Source organism: Triplophysa rosa, linkage group LG20 (assembly GCF_024868665.1).
Source record: "Triplophysa rosa linkage group LG20, Trosa_1v2, whole genome shotgun sequence".
Lineage (NCBI taxonomy): Eukaryota > Metazoa > Chordata > Actinopteri > Cypriniformes > Nemacheilidae > Triplophysa > Triplophysa rosa.
The window spans coordinates 17,727,578-17,746,461 of record NC_079909.1 but is presented as its reverse complement, the minus strand read 5'-3'; the positions used below and the strand labels follow the sequence as shown (position 1 = coordinate 17,746,461).

Below are 18,884 nucleotides of genomic sequence, written 5' to 3'. Positions count from 1 at the left end.
TCAGAGAAACACCGGAGGTGTCCGTGAGTCATGAACCTCATGCAGCAAATGTTCCAAAATAAACATCCGTGAAATGAAAACCAGACCCGATGAGGATGACATCTCCGTCATCTGCTCATTTCTGATCTGATGACCTCACACATGACATCAGACCGGGGGATGTTGGCGATCTGTGTGGTCCGTGTTGAATCCTTCATTACACTTCAGTCTCATGAATCACGCGCGGCTGAAGTTCACATGATGTCAATCTGAACCTAACGCATATTCCCACCATGAGCCGCTCCGAGTAAATGTGAGAAAAGTTTGCAAACGTGAAGGAAAGCCAAACGCTGATTCGTGCAAAACACTGAACGTGAAGTATAAACGACCGCTAAACGTTAATGAAGGTAAATTGTTTAGAAATGGATCAGTGGTAAACATGGCATCCTGACTTTATATCCACAATATGTTTAATGTCATCAAACAAACAAAAAAGTGGAATAAACTGATTCTCGACTATGAGCGATGAGCGAGACGTGTGTCAGCATCATGCGCAACATCTGCACTCGACTCAAGCGCTCTACAGGGAAATCACAACCGAGACGCAGCGAAATACATTCAGAATGAACGCCATGTGTTTTTACTAGTGTACAAGAAACTCTCAGAGACTTTACTCGAATGTGTTTTTGGCCTGAGATTAAAGTTGAATTCCTATGGTAAATAACACAAGACAAAGCGAGACTCGACACGAAGCAGACACATAGTGAATAATTCATGCCTAACGTCAAATTGAAAACTTCAGTCGTGGATATTAAGATGTAGTTTTGCTGGTTAGCCTGAAGGAAACGTGTCAAAGGTTAAGGAAATGATTCATGTTATTCAAAAGCTGGATTTAATCTAAATGGCTACTTGGCTGCAGGTTACTGTCCACTAATAGTCTTCAAGGCATGAGTGATGTCAGAAGAAAAGAGGCGGGGCAAATGAAAGCAAGCGATGAGAAAGATGAGACCGTGAGAATTTAAACCAGGAGAATGAGAATAAAACACTAAATCACTGAATCTGTCCTGTCTGATTTGATATCGTTCTCAGTCATCCACTGAATAAACATGCGAGTCAGGTGTTGAGCAGACAGTCATGAACCCCAAAGGCCCGTTCATGATCAAATGACAATTATTAGTAGCACGGGTGGGTTTCACACGAGACTAGAGATGTTCCACCTCAATCCTTCATCGTTTTGATACACAGAAGAGCAAAAGGAGAGAGACAGAGAGACCGGGAAACAAGCAAAACACGGCATGAAATGCACAAAATGGCAAATGACTTAATTATAAGTACTCATGTTTTATAGACTTTATATTATTCCCATATGTATTGACTTAATGGGCATTTCTGTAAATCTGAACATTGCCAAAGCGCCAACAAACAAAAAAAAGTAAGGAATTTTTTAATCATGCCAATAAAGCCATTTAAACCTGAATCAGAGAGAAAGAGAGAGAGAGAGAGCATCACGATAGATGGCTAGCAGCTAGCCGTGAGTGTACATCGGTTGTACACTTGTTATTATGATGCATCATGGGATTGAATGAGTGCACTCAATAATGTCCACTATGAATTTGGACACCACTAAAAATGGATCTCAAATAGTGCATTATATTAGGGTATAGGGGGCTATTTCGGATATACTTCATTTCTGTTTTATATATTTGCATATATTATAAATTAAATTAAATTACTATTATTATCTTTCTTTTCGTTTGTATACATACATTGCTTTGGCAATACGAATGTACATTTTATCATGTCAATAATGCGAGCGAGCGAGAGAGGGTGAGCGAGAGCGAGAGCGAGAGAGAGAGAGAGAGAGAGAGAGAGAGAGAGAGAGAGAGAGAGAGAGAGAGAGAGAGAGCGAGAGCGAGAGCGAGAGCGAGAGAGAGAGGGAGAGGGAGAGAGAAAGGGGTGTGTACCTGGAATCTTGAGGTTGAGATCACAAACACTTCCAACACTGGAGACTGAAGCTGCTTTCTGGCGACGGGTGATGCTCTCACGGATACGACCTTCACCTATCACCTTCACGTTAAATGGACTTCCTGTCAACACGAACACAAAACATTTTCTGTTCAGATAAAGCCGTGTAAACTTATCAACTTAAACTTCATGTACAGAAACATCATCATTTTCTGTAGTTTGATCAATGAAACAAATAAACACGACGACTGTAAATGTCTGAATGTCACTGCATAACATAAACGGCATTTATTCTACAGACAGACAGCATGAGGTTTGAATTCTACTCAAGTCTTCATGTTTATGTAGTCATCCTCATGATCTACACCTGCGTGAACTTGACCTTATAAATCCACTGAAAATCACTGTAGGCTTTTAAAAATCAATACAAAATGTCCAGGAAATAAATGTCGTTGTGAGAAAAGCATCAAATGTCTGCAGATGTTGTGATTTAGATTTGTATTTTTGTTATGCTCTTGCCGATGTTGTCCTGATGTTCAGGGCTCTTGCTTCATGAACGGGTTCTTACCTGGCACATGTTCCTCTGCAAACCTAATGGACACAATGTACGTCCCGGGTTCAGAAGGACAATATGAGACTCCACAGGTGCCATCATCCATGTCTTCGGTCTGAATGTCCACCTTACTGGGACCCTCAATGGATAACCCCAAACCACCATAACCTACAAACACAGCAATGAGATTCAGAGTTACTCCACATGACAAGAAACCCAAATTAACCCAAAATTATATATGGGCAAGATGTAGTTGTGAAATAATCTGCTGTGACCCCAATTAAGTCTATTTTCATTCTCATTTGCACCCACGAGTCTCTTTCACAACTTTTTTGTTTGGATTCAGACCGACAGTCAATGAAATCCATTCGAGTGCTTGAAACAACATCATTAAGATCCAGACGTTTGGCAGTAAAGGTTCAAGTAACGCTTACGTACTTCAAATTGATTAAATGTGGCCTTTTGTGGATGGAAATTTAACAGCACTGAACCTGGACAATTATGGTCTCTTTAACAAGAAATAGATGCCGGAACCTCCAACACATTCTTTTTGTTTATCACTTACCAAAATTACCCATAGACAGAGTGCAAATAAAAAAATGGAAAACCAAAAATTAACCGGGTGATTCTCACAAAATCTTGGTTTCAAGATGTCAAACATGATTTTCATAAAAACACTTGTATCAGCAAATTCCCTTTATATTCATTTAAAACAAGGTAAGACATGTTTAAAGGCATTCATTGCAAAACTTTTACTTTAAAAAAATTACAAAAACAAAAATTCTCATTACCATAACCATTTAAAACCATCAATCTCATAGCATGTTTTGCTAAAAACAAGCAAAGTCATGATGCCCAAGTTTTTATTAATCATACATAAGACATGAATATTATAAGAATTATAAGAATATTATACATGTACAAATGTGGAAAACGACCTGAATCAGTAATGAGAAGGGAAAAAGTCGTGTACACAGCGTGACAAGAGAATATTACGTTTTTAACTAGAAAAATATTAAGTAATTTGTTAACTCCTTAGCCATTTAAAAGGTACTATTAGATGCGTTTCTTTTCATAAAATCTTTACGGAGGATGAGAATATTAGTTCTGGACATATCTTTCCTCCACTATTTCATCATTTTTATTATACATGAATATTCTGTGTTTTAGTTTTTTCGCAATATTTTCATTTTACTCTGTTAAATTACAACATATAATGCACTCAGACAAATCGGGACGAGTTACGGTTCTGAGAACTTCAGCAGAAAAAGCAAAAAATATATCTTTAATTCCTGTCAAAATTATGTTTTGTCCAAGGTAGAGAACACAATTATCTTTATTATGCTCATTTTTTGTGTTACCGAATTGTACGTTTTCTCATTCAAATCTTTACTGCCATGATGTTTCAGTGGTTTCGTGAGAATCACCCAACCATAGTTTTACTACCGAGTAAGCACAGTTTGGCCGTGGTATTTGTAGTAAAACTGCAGTTTAACAAATGGTATCAATCTGCCAAAAATATGGTTACCATACTTTTGCTATATTAAAACCAAGGATTCATTTTCATAAGTGACATAATGTCAAATCCATTACTGATATGAAGACTACACAACAGGATGGTACATTTAAAATGACATTTTGACATCTTCTGTAGTTAAAGCGAAAGTTGTTGCTTGTGCAAAACTTTCACAATGCAAGAGTTGTGGATGTTTGTTCAAATCAAAGTCCATCAATAGCAACAACTGCGCATTTATAACTGCACACTTATAAAACGAGTAAAAGAACCGTCTCTCACCAGCGTCACGTGTGTCCACCACAAAGTCGGACATCTCAAAGGTGCGTCCCTCCACCAGACCCTGACCGAACACCTTCACCCTGCCGGCGTCTCCGATCTCCGACTGCACCACCATAATAGTGATGGGGCTGTTTGCAACATGCAGAGCGTTCTTCTTGATGCTCACCAGGTGCTCTCCGACCTCTCTCGGGATGAAGGAAATACCTAAACCAGACCGCACGTGTCATCAGAGCTCGCAGAAGAGACCGGCATCGAGATTCAAGAACGCACACGTACCGATGTGATTGTTGGGTTGTCTCTTCAGTAAACAGGGCTCGTCGCGGCCCGAAGGAGCTTTGATGCTCGCCGTCAGAAGACTGAGGTCCGTCTCGTTGATGTCCAAAGAGAAATCTGCAGCCGAGCCGAGTTTCACCTGAGACTTTCTCTTCTTGTCCTCTGTACACAACAAACATGGCAGCTAAAAGATGACCACGTTGATCTTATCGGAGATGGCACACAGATGGATGATAGCGTGTCTCACCGGTGATGCGGGCTGTAAATGGACTTCCCGCGATGTGTTTGTCGTTGTATCGGACGAGGATGTTGTAGTCTCCAGGTATTGTGGGCAGGTATGTGACGGTGCAGGTGCAGTCTTTATTATCAACGCAGTTGATCTCTGCTTTAGATGGACCTTCAATGGCCAGATCAAGACCACCTGACAATGCAAAACAAAAAGTGAGCTTTTTTTAAAAAAAGTAGACTGAAGTGCGTCCGTGTGTTACACACCTTCTGACGCATCTTCAGTGTAGACGGTGAACATGGCAGTTTTATTGGTGGTACCGTACACCAGACCCGGTCCATACGCACTCACACTGGGACTATTGGCATGGTTGACATAGAACTGCAGAGGACTTTCTGAAAGACACAAAATAAAAAACATTAAAAACAAAACCCCTTTTTAATAATATAACAACTGTATGAAGAAGCAGATATGTAGTAGTGGCCAGAAGTGAAGCATTTGCTTTTTATTGAAATATATTATTAAAGACGTATTAATGTTCTGTAGTTTGGAGTGTAAACTGATGCTCAGTGTTGAGAAGAATTAAAGGAGGTCTGACAAATGACAACGCATGAGCAAAACTTTTGAATCAACAAAATAATAATAACTGATAAATCTGTAGTCAATTTATGCTTCATTTCCTATCAGCCTTTTGTTTATCTGTGCTTTATGTTTTTGTTTTTCTTTTGACAACTACTGTAAACTGTGAAGCGTAAATCATGGAGTCCTGAACAGTATTTTGTCTTAAAAGCACGCACGCACGCACGCACGCACGCACACACACACACACACACACACACACACGTCTGGTTGACTATCCCCGTGGGGACAGTCCATAGGCGTAATGTTTTTATACTGTACAAACTGTATATTCTATCCCCTATCCCTAACCCTACCCCTAAACCTAAAGATCATAGAACACTTTTTGCATTTTTAGATTTTTAAAAAATATTGTTCTGTACAATCTATTAGCTTTTTTGCCCATGGGGACCTCAATTTTGGTCCCCACAGTGACACGAGTACCCATGTGTTGGTGTGAATTCAGGTTTAGGTCCCCACCGGGATATACAAACATGAGCGAGCACGCACGCACGCACACACACCCTGACTAATGAAATGGGTCTCCAATAAATCTTCAGGTTTTAAAAGGATCAAATCCACTAACACAACAGGTTCCACAATGTTTACTCGAGTTCAGCGTTCATTCAGGTGTTGACAGAATATCCTCTTGACGTTCCATAACTTGTTCTTTGTGCTCTATATGAAGTAATAAAAGCATGAAATCAAGCTTGACTATCATTCATGTGATATTGACTGATGTTTCTGAAACTCCATCCACAGAAACAAGCATCGACAGGACGACAAAAACAAACACACACACACACACACACACACACACACACACACACACACACACACACACACACACACACACACAGATTCTTCACAGCTGATGTCACCACCAGAAATGAATCATTCCTGATGTTTTATCTGCCTTCAGTAAACATCAATCTGAACAAAAGATAAAGATCTTTTGACATTCTGCTATTGTGTTCCTGTAGATTAGTTCTGTTAGCAGCACAAAGGTTATGTACTGTAGGTTTGATTCACAGGTACACTTTAAATAAACTCCAAGTCGATTTGAACAAAAACATCTCTTCTATCACAACATATTCACCCAATGGTACACAACAATGGTACAACTAAAGGGTTTAAACGTAAAAAATGTCAGACAAGAAACAATTCCCTCAAATTAAATTTTATTTAAAGAGTGCCTACAATACAATAACTACGGAGCCTTGCAAGGGACATTGGCGAAAATCAAAAGACTTTCGCGTGCGCACGCGATAGTTTCACACAATTTTTTATTTGCGCCAATGTCCCTTCCAAGGCTCCGTAAATAACTGATAAAGTACATTTGATTTTCGTTACTTTATTTCCGTGAACATATAGCTGCCATTGTTGCGCAAAAGAACGTTTAAAACAAACGCACCAAAGATGAATGCGCTTACAATGAACACCTTTATTATTACAGGCGTTAATAAACGAAACACTTCCTAAAAAAAAAAAAAAAATAGACCAAAACACGGGGATATGCGGTCGATTAACATGTCAAATGTCAAACCTCAATCTTTACAGCTTTTTAGAATTTACTTGTAGAAACTTAAAGTAGCTGCGACTCAATTCGAAGGCCGAGTCCTCCGGAGATAGCATTTGTCGGCCGCATATGACACCGAGGTCTATTATTTTAGGTTTTATTACAAAACAGCAGCCGTTACATTTCAAGCTAAGAATGACACAATGATTAGGTTCATGTCTTACGAGAAATAAATATTGACTTAATGTTTTTTAACTGAAACGAGACAACCTCGATGACGGATGCGGCGGAGGATGCAGCCTGTGTTATGCTGGTTACACACCAAACGCGAACAATCACGTTCCACGCGCTTTATTACTCACAGGAATAGTTCGTTATTTTTGCGCGAGTGATGCAATCCGACACATATTTTCAACCTTCGCGGAAGTCGAGATTGACGCACATTCGCGCCGCCAGATTCACGTCATGCGCATCGCCAGCCGCGATTTACAGTTTCAGACAGGTCAGTGTATTTTTGAGGTTTTAGATTCTGACCTGGAATGTGTGCGCCGTTGTATTTTATGTGCATTTCATGGAGTCCGGCCTCTGTAGGTGCGTACTTCACCGTCACCGTCCCGTCTTTATTATCAACAATCTCAGGCTCAGCCGTTTTACCTGACGGCATGTGAACCTCACCTGTAGAGACAGAAACAAAGCGTCTTTCAACAATTCTTAAAGGACATTTCTAGTAGAAATCCTCATATAAGCATCAAGTTCAGGTCACCCCTTTCAAAAATAACCATGTTATTTGCAACAAAACCGTGGTTATACAATCGGTTAACAATCCAACAACTTTTACTATAATAAAACCATGGTTCATTTTTGTAAGGGACATTTCATACTGAAACAAAACAATTTCTTAAGTGTAAAGAGTTAAAGACAGACTTTATTCTTGTGATTTGAGGCTAAAATGTGACTTCACTTTTCCATAAAACCTCTCACCTGTGAATTCACCCTTCCTAAACGTAAAGGGTATCACCATATCAAAAGGTCTGTATCCCGTCCCATTCACACTGTTCACAGGTACGTACGCCCCGTCCGTGACCTGTGAGAAAACGTTTGAATAAATAACACGTTACAATAACAGCTTTTTTTTCATCAGAACGAGTGAATCTGTGTGAGCCGTTGTGCAAGTCACAGATCTGTGGAGAGGAACAGACATTCAAAGCTCAGGAATCAGCCACAGCGCAAACAAACGCGTGTTAAACACGAAGGACAGAAGAGAGCGAGACGGAATGGCTGCGAGACGTCCACCAGCAAACCTGAAGAAGCAGAAGATCTCAGACATTCTGAAACAAAGAAAAACCCGTAACCACGATGAGAGGGCAGAGAAGAAAGATGATGACGTGAATCCAGTAAAACATGTCGAGACACTTGATAAATGATTGAACCTGATCAATGACTGCGAGTTAAACTGATTTTCCATTAAAATGCTGCTCGAGATTGACTGGAGAACATAAACCTCTCAAATTCTGCCCATTTTTTTTCTCTGACAGACCTGAATCATGATGCAACTTACACTTAATATTCTCCGATTCAAACATGCTCTCAAAACTGTTTCTTTAAGATCTAAAGTCATTGAATTTATCACCTCATGCCATCATTAGCTGGGTTTTGTAAGGAGTAATTTAAATAAATGTAGTTGTTTAAAATAACGACTAGACAAAAATCTATTACCACCTATAATACTTGTGAATAAGAATTTAATTTAATAACCACATGTAAATACTTTACTAAGGTTTACTATAGTAATTACTATAGTGTATTAAAGTGGAGTTGATACTAAAATACAATATGTCTTTCTTCGACGTTTAATAAAGAAAACCATGTTTATTTGAAGTATACTGTAGTAACTCACAGCAGTACTGTGCTGGTTAACAGTCCTGAGATGTTAATGTCATAATAACGAAGGATTTAAAACCTGCGTCCGCTCCAAACACAACTGTAAAACTCGGAGCTAAGAGCTTCTGTCTGCTTCTGTCATTATAACGATGAACTTCATGGGAAAACCAGTGAAGCGTCCAAGACAGACAGAACAAGGAGTAAGAGAAGCTGTGAACAAACATTCCAGCAACATTTCCTGCAAAGAACGACGTTTGATTGTCAAATCAGACAGAAGAGAGTGACCAACAGAAATAAATGAGAAGAGAAAGAGGTGACGTGAAGCTTTCGGTCGGCGAACAGACTGAAAGAGAAGAACCAGTGACGGGACGTCCCGGCAGGCGCAGGCTGTGAGAATGAAGGATGAGATGTGGAGTTGTGTACCCAGGGCTGGAAGCCGACGCCTGGTGCTGCCTTTTGCTGTTGGACCGACTGCTGTAGCATCATGGGAACTTCATCAGTCGCCTGGGAAACAATATGTGTGAAAATTCACAACAACAACATTGAGGTCCGAAAGAAACTCGAGTACACGAACACACAACGCTTGACGGCACAATCCTTTTGTTGAGGCTTAACATGCACTTACAAGTTCACACCAAGAATGACAACTACAAAGATAAATGCTAAAAATACTGCAACAAATGATTTACTAGCTCAATATCTCCATCTTGTTTTCCAAAACAAACAGATCATTTTGCTTCTCAAGTAAATGCGTCATACTTGATGTTAAAGTATCTTGTTCTCTTTTGCAAAAAAGCATTAAAATATAATGAGTTTATGACTGAAACGTGAAAAGATTTCTGCCAATGCCGTAAAAAATGTATTTAAACATTTTACTTAATTCAGTACACTTAACTTTTAAACAAACTCATTTGGCTTGGATTAAACACGTCTTAATATCTAGAAGCATTTTGTTTAAATACAAATAAATAAATAAATAAATCATGATTTAGGAATTTTTAGACATTTGTACTGGAAAACAAGATAAGATAAGAAATTCTGGTCACACTGTATTTTAAGGTCCAATTCTTGCCATTAACAAACCATTAACTACGACTTTTGCCTCAATAAACTCCTAATTTGGTGCTTATTAATAGTTAGTATGATAGTTGTTAGGTTTAAGTAATGGGTAGGATTAGGGATGTAGAATATGGTCATGCAGAATATGTGCTTTAAAAGTGCTAATAAACAGCCAATATGCCAATAATAGGCATGCTAATAATAACTAGTTAACAGTGAGAATTGCCCCCTACACTAAAGTGTTACCGAAATTCTTTTTTGCAAGCTTGCATGCTGCAGTTTCACATTTTAAATGCACAAACCTTTAAATGATAATATATTTTAAGAAAAAAAAATTTTGATGGAATAATTGCTCTTAAAATTCTCGATAATACTGTTCCTCTGTAACATTGGCATTGTTTTGATTCTTATTGACATAAAGGATGATAACTGTAAAGCTGTAAAAAGCATTGGTGGACGTTGCACATTATACCGTGGTCAGAAAAGACTGAGCATGCGAAGATCGTTCGGACAGTGCTACGAAAATGGGTGGGAGCGATTCCACCATCTTTTACATTGCTGTGACGTTTTGATCTTCTATTGGTCTCACGCACTCACGTGACGCAAATTCTCAGGTCAGAGTTCAACTTTGCAACGCAGCGAAATATCTTTGGACGGGCTTTCGTTTCCGGTTTGACGCATTCGCATGCGTATGAATGGAAGTCAATGGAACGCGTGGAAGTCAAGCGTGACCGCGGGCTTTACTTTCACAAAAGAATCTCGGTAACACTATTTGTTAACAATTAGTTCATGCATTAGCTAACATGAACTAACAATGAACAATACTAATACAGCATTTATTAATTTACAAATACAGAAAAACTATATTGTTAATTGTTAGCTAATGTATTTACTAATGTTAACAAACAGCACCTTAATGTAAAGTGTTACCAGAATCTTTAGCAATTAAAAAAATAAAGTTAAAGCAAATCGTAGAAGAAAGTTTATGCTAAATACTCACTGTAGCATCCACGAAGATAATGCTGAGAATGTACATTAGATTATAAATAATGTTCTCACATGTTTTGGAACACAACGATGAATGTAATCGAGCTTGTAAAAACCATGCATGTCAACACACGCAGTACATTTCGCCATAAATCAAAAGCTTATCCGCAATATGTTACACGATACGAAACTAAAGCGATATGTACTGTAATCATTTATCTTGATAATGCAACGAAATTACAGTTTAATACATCTCGACCCCCTCAGAGCTCAGAAAATGAGCTCCAGATGAGATGACGACGACACAAAAGCCCAAACCTCTCAACCCCGTATACAGTTCAACAGAAAAACCTCAACAGAACAACAGAGAAGACGATGATGTCCTCACCAGCACTCTGAAGGGACTCCTGGGAACGTTCTCTCCTCCGAACCGCACGTAAATAACGTATGTCCCGGGCTTCGGTGCCGTGTAGAAGATGTCAAAGGTCCCGTCTGCGTTCTCAATGACGTCGGCTTCCACCTCAGTGCCCTCGGGAGTGACCACGATGCAGGACACTTTTCCTTTCCCAGCACCTTTAGTGTTCACCACGAATCCCACCTCCTCTCCGATGCCGATGGTCGGCCCGATGCCGGGTCCTAGAGAGATCGGATCGAAGAAAAGATATCGTCAAGGGGTCCACAAGGAACGTTCACGATACTCGAGAACAAACAAAATGATTTGGATAAAAGCGTTTGCTAACTACATCAATCCGTACCGGTGACCGTGCACTTGCTGGCGTCGCCCGAAGTAGACGCTCGAACCCGATACGGAGAGGTCGGGATCTCATCGCCGCCGTATTTGATCACAATGGTGTAGCGACCCACCCGGTCCGGCACGTAAGACACTTTATAGGTTCTGTCCCGGTTGTCCTGGATCTCGGCTTTCTTGGGTTTCCCGTCCTGGTCCTGGAAAACATGGAAGAGCAAGAAGATGAGCTGTGAGGAACACAAGAGTCAGACGTCCCTGCCAGAACATTCCCAGATGAGCGGAGGAGGATGAAGCCGTAAAACCACACCAAACACATCATTATCTACTGGAAAGAGGAAATATAGAAGAGATTCATTCCTCCAAGATTAAAGAGAGACACAGTTGGCAACGTAAAAAAGGTTTGGCTTTTATAAGGAATCCACTTATCTCAATGTTGGACTGTCCTCGGAGTCTACTTGAAGTTTGAAATTCAGTAATAAAAAGCAAAACTGGATCTTGTTTTGTGATAAACGAAGGCTAGACCGAGATTTCAAAAACTCAAGACGCATGATGCAAGACAAATGTTGCAATACACATGTGAACCTTTATCAGTCTTTCTAAGATCAGTAACACTCAAATCCAAAAGTTGTTTTATACGGTCTTGTTTGATTAAAACCATATTCACTTTCACTTTATAAAGTCATATCAAACATTTTCCCTTGATGTTCGCCTTCAACTTTAGCACAACTCATGTCTTATTTTTGTTTTTCATGGTCACTTTTCCAATTTTAGAGTTCGGAAGTTACATTACATCTCAAAAGACATCATATTACATACAGTGATCTTTAAAAGGACCTCAAACACGTTTCTGAATCCGTCATTGATGTTGAATGACTCACAGTAATGTGTACCGACAGCTGACCCTCTCCGGCGTCTTTAGCGTCGATGGTGAACTCCACAGGAAAGCTGGCCGGGAAACCGGTGGTGAGGCCGGGGCCGCTGGCACGCACTTTACTGGCATCATGAGTGGGCTGAACGCGAAACTTGAACGGGCTGAAACAGACATTTGAAGCATTACAGATGTGAGGCGTTTAATAAAAGGATCGGTGTGTTTTTGACATACCTGCGCGGAACGTCCTCGTCTGCATATTTGACGGCTACAGAATAAGGGCCCTCGACAGACGGCGTATAGGCAACAGTGTGTGTGCCGTCACCATTGTCTTTAATATCAACCGGTTCGGCCACTCCTGTAAATAAATACAAGTATTCAAAGTGTACATTGTGAAAGGCAAACTGATCGTATATTTAGTACTACGCATACTTGATTTGACTCTCAGTAGGTAGTCATGCAATCGTTTTCCATGAGGTTGTAAACATGACAACCTCAAATTTATGTAAACGTTGAGAGAGGTTTTACCTTTGGGTCCCGTCACGGCCACAGACAGAGGAGCGACGCCGGCTTTACTACAGTCCACTGTGAAGGATTGAGGAATTTTAGCTCTCACGCCAGAGCCGACTCCAGGTCCAGATAACTTCACCTTACTGGCGTCCACAACATCCTTTACAGGTACTTTAAATGGACTTCCTGCAGAAGAAACGAAAAGAAATGCTTTAAAACATGCATAAGCATAAAGATGGTTTTGTTTTAATGTAAATGCTATAAGCCCTTTTCACATGACGTCACGTATATTCCGTTCTACCGCGAAGCAGTGTATCGTTACTTCCGCTAGCACTCCAGTTCATAAGGTGGCGGTAATGCACCTATAAGCTGGTTTGCCAACCGCCAGTAAAACTCAAGAAGAAGTTGTTAATTCCGCTAGCGCCTCAGAATGGAGTTTACCAAGTCCCTTGCACATCTGCCACAAATACGGCTAGATGATGTACAACGTCTTGCAGACACATTTTTGCTAACGACAAGATCAAAGCTAGAGAAAGGATACAAATTCTTCGTTGAACAGTACCTGTTTGATTATGAAGGCAAGTGTTTTGTTTTCTTTTTGTGTTAGCGAAGGTGCTAGGATAAGTACAATATGTGTTCTGTCAGTTTTTTTTCCACTGTTGTTAAATTCCAGCGCGACGGCAAAACGGTAGTTCTTCTTCTTGTTTGTTGCAAGACGGATGTTATGATAAACTGCTTTGCAAAAAGGCGGAAGTTAAGTGACGTCATTGTGAAAAGGGCCTATTGTGCTATAAAAAGGTGTTTACGCCCAAGAAAGTAAAAAACAAATATTGGAAAAGTCGTATTTTACATAAAAGCTAATAACACGTCTCTTCAGTTTGCAACCATCTGCACAGTCATTCTTTTGTAGCACAAATAGTGCAAGGCCAATTATTTACTTCATAAGACTCTTAAGAGATTCAAACTTTAGTAAAGGCAGTGATGATAGTGAACACAAAGTGCACACGAGTTGCGTTTAAAGAATAAACTGCATCACAAAAAAATAAAGAAACTGAGAAATCTGCCTGTTTGGATGCCGACAGTCTGCCAAATCACATCATGATTCTGACAGCTTGTGCCCTTTGAAATAGGTCTCTCTGTTCTGTATACAATAAACAAACTGGAAACAGAATCTCATGAGACATAAAAATGAAGCTACAGTATTGGTTTTGTCATGGTGAGATGGTTTCAATGAAGCGTTACGTCTAGCGTGTGAAATGTGGTAGATATCTTCTTTCCCGAGTGTACTGCTAATGAAAACAAATGTGAGGAATAATTCAAGTGAAGAAAAACCCAACGTATTCCATGTCATGAAACTCAAGTCCCATTTATTTTGGATCCAAACCAACGGTGGACCACAGAGAATATAAAAGGCATTGACCTGGAATGTGTTGTCCTCCATACGTGATGTTGACGTCATACAGGCCGGCCACATACGGTGTGTATTCCACATTACAGCTGCCATCTTTGTTATCTTTGCAGGACATTTTAGACTCTGATGGACCTTCTACGGTTATTCCCAGACCACCAATACCAGCTCCTCTGTGGAGATCAAGAGAGACCACTTTTAAACTTTTATTGAATGTAAATGTTACGATCAACGTATACAGAGCTCGATCTTTGTAAATAAACATAAACATGCTGAGGCTTTGACACCTGGTAATGATTGAGAACTTGTTGGGTTTGTCGGTCAGGGCTTCTTCTAGACCCGGACCTTTGGCTTGGACACGCGAGGGGTCACATCCCTCACCCACCTCAACCTTGAACGGACTTTTTGGAACCGGAGTGTCATCGTACAGAACCGCCACACTGTGAACTCCTACATCCAGAAGAGAAAATCAAGCTCAACTTCAGAGTTCTGACATTAAAGGCAGGATTAATATATCATAACTCGCAATTTTACAGATACAGCAGGTGTTCGATTATAGTCTGATGATGTTGTACCGTTCTCAAACGGTGTGTATTCCACGCTGTACGTCCCGTCGCCGTTGTCGCTGATCACACAGTCTGTATCGTCACCTGATGGACTCTTCACTTGAGCTTTAATGTGTTTCCCACCAGCTCTGTTCAAAGCACGAGCGTCCACGCTGAAGCTAGTCGTAGCCTCTCTGAAGACCCCTGTAGACCAGACAACAATATACTTTAGATTCCTTTAATCTCAAAATTCTACAAAGTGGAAAAGTTTAGGTAATTCAGAGCATGACAACACATGGAGATCTCCAACGCAAAAAATTATTTCTTACTCTATACGTCTTAAATATACATTATTACTTTTTGAAGAGAAATAAAGAGATAAATATATTCAGAGAGTTTTCAATGCAAAAAAAGCATTTCCTTATTGTTTTCCTGTACAAAGATAAAAAAAATTTAATCAAGAAGTATTTACTTAACAAGGAAATATTAACTTTTGTTTTCTGAAAGAAAAGAAAAAAATTGAACAATTTAAATAAACAATTAAATTACAGTTTACGCTCAAAACAAGCAAAATATCTACCAATGGTATATGGAAAAAACTAGAATTAAGAATTTATGCGATAAAAACGTCTAGTTTATTTTTCTTACCCCACTGACAGATACTCTGGCTGGTTTTAATCAAACCTGTTTAATAAACTCCATTTTGATTTTCTATTCATTAATATGGTTCTTATATCTTTTTATTTTTCACTTCTGAAGAAAACATGCCTTGACTTAAGAATTTTTAGATATTTGTACAAAGACAAAAATAATGAGCAAGAAATTTGTATATGCTCAAAACAAGGAAAAACAGTTAATGGAGAACAAAAAAAATGATCCTAATTCAAAAGTTTTTTAATATCTTAATATTTATTCTTAGTATTTTCTTATGAATATTTTTTCCTCAATAAAAGGAGAATATTTTTAATATCTTAAATCAATTGTGCTTCAACTAAATGCCCTATGATTTAAGAATGTTTAGATATTTTCTTACTCATTTTACGGTCTAGGAAAAATAAAAAAACAAAGTATCATCATTTCTTTTGATTTAATATTTGAAAAAGATGAAGGAAAATTCCTCCTTTGCATCACAAAAGGCAAAATAACTTCTGTTGTAAAAGGTGAATAGAGCAATGAGTATTTCAACATTTTAATACCATCAATACTTGTAAAACAGCGTTCTGAAAGGTTTTTGTTTTTATCATCATCATCACCTTGTCCTGTAACTCCTGGTCCAGACACTTTCACTTTGCTGGTATCTACAGCCGGATCCACAGTCACTTTGGCTGGGAATCCGGGCACCGTCTTTCCTCCGTACTTCAGCAGTAGCGTGTACATTCCTGCCGTCAGAGGCACGTATGTGACCGTGTAGGTTCCGTTCTTATTATCCAGGACTTCAGCCTTGGCTTTTGCTCCAGAATCAGATTCGGCTTCCAGCGTCAGCTGTCCCGGTCCAGCTTTAGAGCAGTCAACATTCACCACGCTTATCTCTCCCACTTTACCTCTCTTCAGACCCGAACCGGACGCCTCCACCTTGGTGGGATCAAACGGATACTGGACCTCAGCGTGGAAGGGCGAGCCGGGAATATGAACATCCTCGAAGAGAATGTTGACTAGGTATTCTCCAGGTTCGGTGGGGAGGTACGACACGGAGCAGGTGCCGTCGCCGTTGTCCGAACACTCGATTTTGGCTTCGGTGGGACCCTCGACGGTCAGACCGAGACCCCCGGTGCCCGCACCCTTGGTGTCAATAGCGAATTCGGCAGGTTTACCCACAAGACCCCCTTTCAACCCTGGACCAAAGGCCTTGACCTGTAGAACGACAAGAACCAGCGGTTACAAATAAAGTCAAACAGGACGGGTTTTAACGTTCTTAGGAACCCAAACGCACCTTGCTGGGGTCAGGAGGCAGCATGGCTTCAACAGCGAATGGACTTCCTGGCACCGGGTTGCCATCATAGACAACCTCAATGACATAAACCCCCTCTTCTTTAGGGATGTACTTCACCAGATTGGCTTCTTTTCCAGGCTGAGATTCAACCGCACATGGCACAGATATTCCTGACGGACTGGCGATCTTTACTTCCAGTTTACCCTGTCCACCTGCTCCTCGTGTGCCAATGACAAACTCCTGGTCCTGACCGACCTGCACCCCTACAATGCAAACATCACTGGAGTTTATAGAAATATATTTATCATTAACATCCCACAAGACAAAAGTGGAGATTTGGCAATCCAATGACCTGTACATGATTTAAAGGGACAGTTCACCCAAATATGAAAATCCTCATGTTACCCCAAACGAACAGTACATGATTACTTTCTTCATGATTTTATATTAAAACACTTTCATGTTATCTTGACGATCCAAAACGGCAAGGCTCCAAAAAGCACAGACATCCATCATTAAGGTAATCCAAATCATCCCAATGGTCTAGAAATAAATATTTTATGAAGACAAACAATACATTTGTGAGATTAAAACATACATTTTCTGCGCTTATTTTTATACGTTGCGTATCCATGGAAACCAATCATCGGTTCTTGCACGTTCTTGTGACAAAATCGCATTGGTTCTCGTGTCTTATAAGTTATTAGTGCATATGTAATGCCATATTTACGCGCAGATCAGTTCATTTCCATGCATCAATTCTCTTTAGAAGACGTTTATTAACCACTGGAGTCATTTGACCACCATTTGGAAAGTTTTGAAGAACACCATTTTAAAATAAACATTATACAGTTTTTCGCTTAAATATAAATTAAAATGAATATAAGATTTTATAATACGTTTTAGTTTCGAATAATACTCTATTAATTCTAACATCGTAATATAAAATGATTCGTTTTTGTTTAACTAAAGAAAGGAAATCATGCATCTGGGATTTTACAAGGATGAGAAAATAATGAGTTAACGGTCTCTTAAAGTTTAAATGCACTCAATAAAGCAACAATGCTGACCACAGCAATAAAACAAACAATAAAACATATAAATAAGCCCATAACATAACTGAATGAGTACTTACGGCTTTCCAGGCCGTCCACTTGGATCTTGCCGAGGTCGAGCGGAGCAGCGACACCCACAGCGAAGGGGCTTTTGGAAATAGGGTCACCGCCGAAGGTCACGGTTATCACCATCTCTCCCTGCATTCATGTGAAAAAAAGAAGATTGATGACACAAGAGAACAAGTCTTTGGATATTTTCTTATTTGAGTCTTTTAATTCTGATACGTGAATCCAGCTGAACGCACCCGATGGAGCGGTGTGTACTTCACAGTGTGTGAATAGTCATAGTTGTCAATGATCTCAAAGTCTTGAACAGGTTGTCCTTTGTTAGGGCCCGAAAACTGCACATCCACAGGAGCTTTACCCGCTCCTTTAGTGTAAACCGTGAAATGAGTCGGCTTTCCACTTTCCACACCTGATGAAGAGACCCAAATGTCATTGAATTAAACATCGAATCGTTCGTCATCGAATCCAAGCTGAACGTGATGCAACAAACCTGCTCGGGCGAGTCCCGGACCCTCTGCTTTCACTTTCGAGGCATCGTGTGAAGGGTCCACTTTAACACGGAACGGGCTCACAGGAATTTCCTGAAAGAATTCATTTAGAATCAAACCTCCGAAAAGATTCAGAAATGAACCGACGTCGTCTACAAACTCACTTGATCGGCGAAGAGGACTTTGATAGTGAAGCGTCCGGCTCCGGGAGGAATGTATTTGACCGTGATGGTGTCATTAGCGTTGGGAATGATGTCAAAATCAACATCCTCCTCCTTATCGCTTATAACCTTTGCGTCGCATTTGATTCCAACGCTGACGTCACCTGAAAGCATCATCATAAAACACAAACCGCGTGTAAAGAACGCACGTCTAAGATTCTGAATATATAAAGCAGGTGTGCATGCGTTT

The 18,884-nt window shown here is 39.9% G+C and overlaps 1 protein-coding gene across 4 annotated transcripts in view; it reads right to left on the bottom strand.

Annotated features, from left to right (window-relative positions):
* The window catches only part of LOC130570910 (filamin-B), a 62,993-nt gene that overhangs the window by 7,311 nt on the left and 36,798 nt on the right, over positions 1 to 18,884 (bottom strand). For 3 of the 4 annotated variants that reach the window (XM_057361412.1, XM_057361415.1, XM_057361414.1), the window contains exons 15-37: positions 18,638 to 18,798; positions 18,476 to 18,566; positions 18,225 to 18,394; positions 18,000 to 18,117; positions 16,865 to 17,127; positions 16,188 to 16,785; positions 14,965 to 15,138; positions 14,677 to 14,839; positions 14,402 to 14,562; positions 13,000 to 13,167; positions 12,706 to 12,829; positions 12,482 to 12,635; positions 11,611 to 11,800; positions 11,244 to 11,491; positions 9,233 to 9,313; positions 7,910 to 8,012; positions 7,463 to 7,603; positions 5,058 to 5,186; positions 4,813 to 4,986; positions 4,569 to 4,727; positions 4,293 to 4,496; positions 2,513 to 2,665; positions 1,944 to 2,066 (exon numbers count right to left, since the gene is read on the bottom strand). In XM_057361412.1, the coding sequence (XP_057217395.1) occupies positions 1,944 to 2,066; positions 2,513 to 2,665; positions 4,293 to 4,496; positions 4,569 to 4,727; positions 4,813 to 4,986; positions 5,058 to 5,186; positions 7,463 to 7,603; positions 7,910 to 8,012; positions 9,233 to 9,313; positions 11,244 to 11,491; positions 11,611 to 11,800; positions 12,482 to 12,635; positions 12,706 to 12,829; positions 13,000 to 13,167; positions 14,402 to 14,562; positions 14,677 to 14,839; positions 14,965 to 15,138; positions 16,188 to 16,785; positions 16,865 to 17,127; positions 18,000 to 18,117; positions 18,225 to 18,394; positions 18,476 to 18,566; positions 18,638 to 18,798 (4,050 nt within the window). The remainder of the gene's footprint in view (positions 1 to 1,943; positions 2,067 to 2,512; positions 2,666 to 4,292; positions 4,497 to 4,568; positions 4,728 to 4,812; positions 4,987 to 5,057; positions 5,187 to 7,462; positions 7,604 to 7,909; positions 8,013 to 9,232; positions 9,314 to 11,243; positions 11,492 to 11,610; positions 11,801 to 12,481; positions 12,636 to 12,705; positions 12,830 to 12,999; positions 13,168 to 14,401; positions 14,563 to 14,676; positions 14,840 to 14,964; positions 15,139 to 16,187; positions 16,786 to 16,864; positions 17,128 to 17,999; positions 18,118 to 18,224; positions 18,395 to 18,475; positions 18,567 to 18,637; positions 18,799 to 18,884) is intronic. The other variant, XM_057361413.1, reaches the window with a different exon arrangement.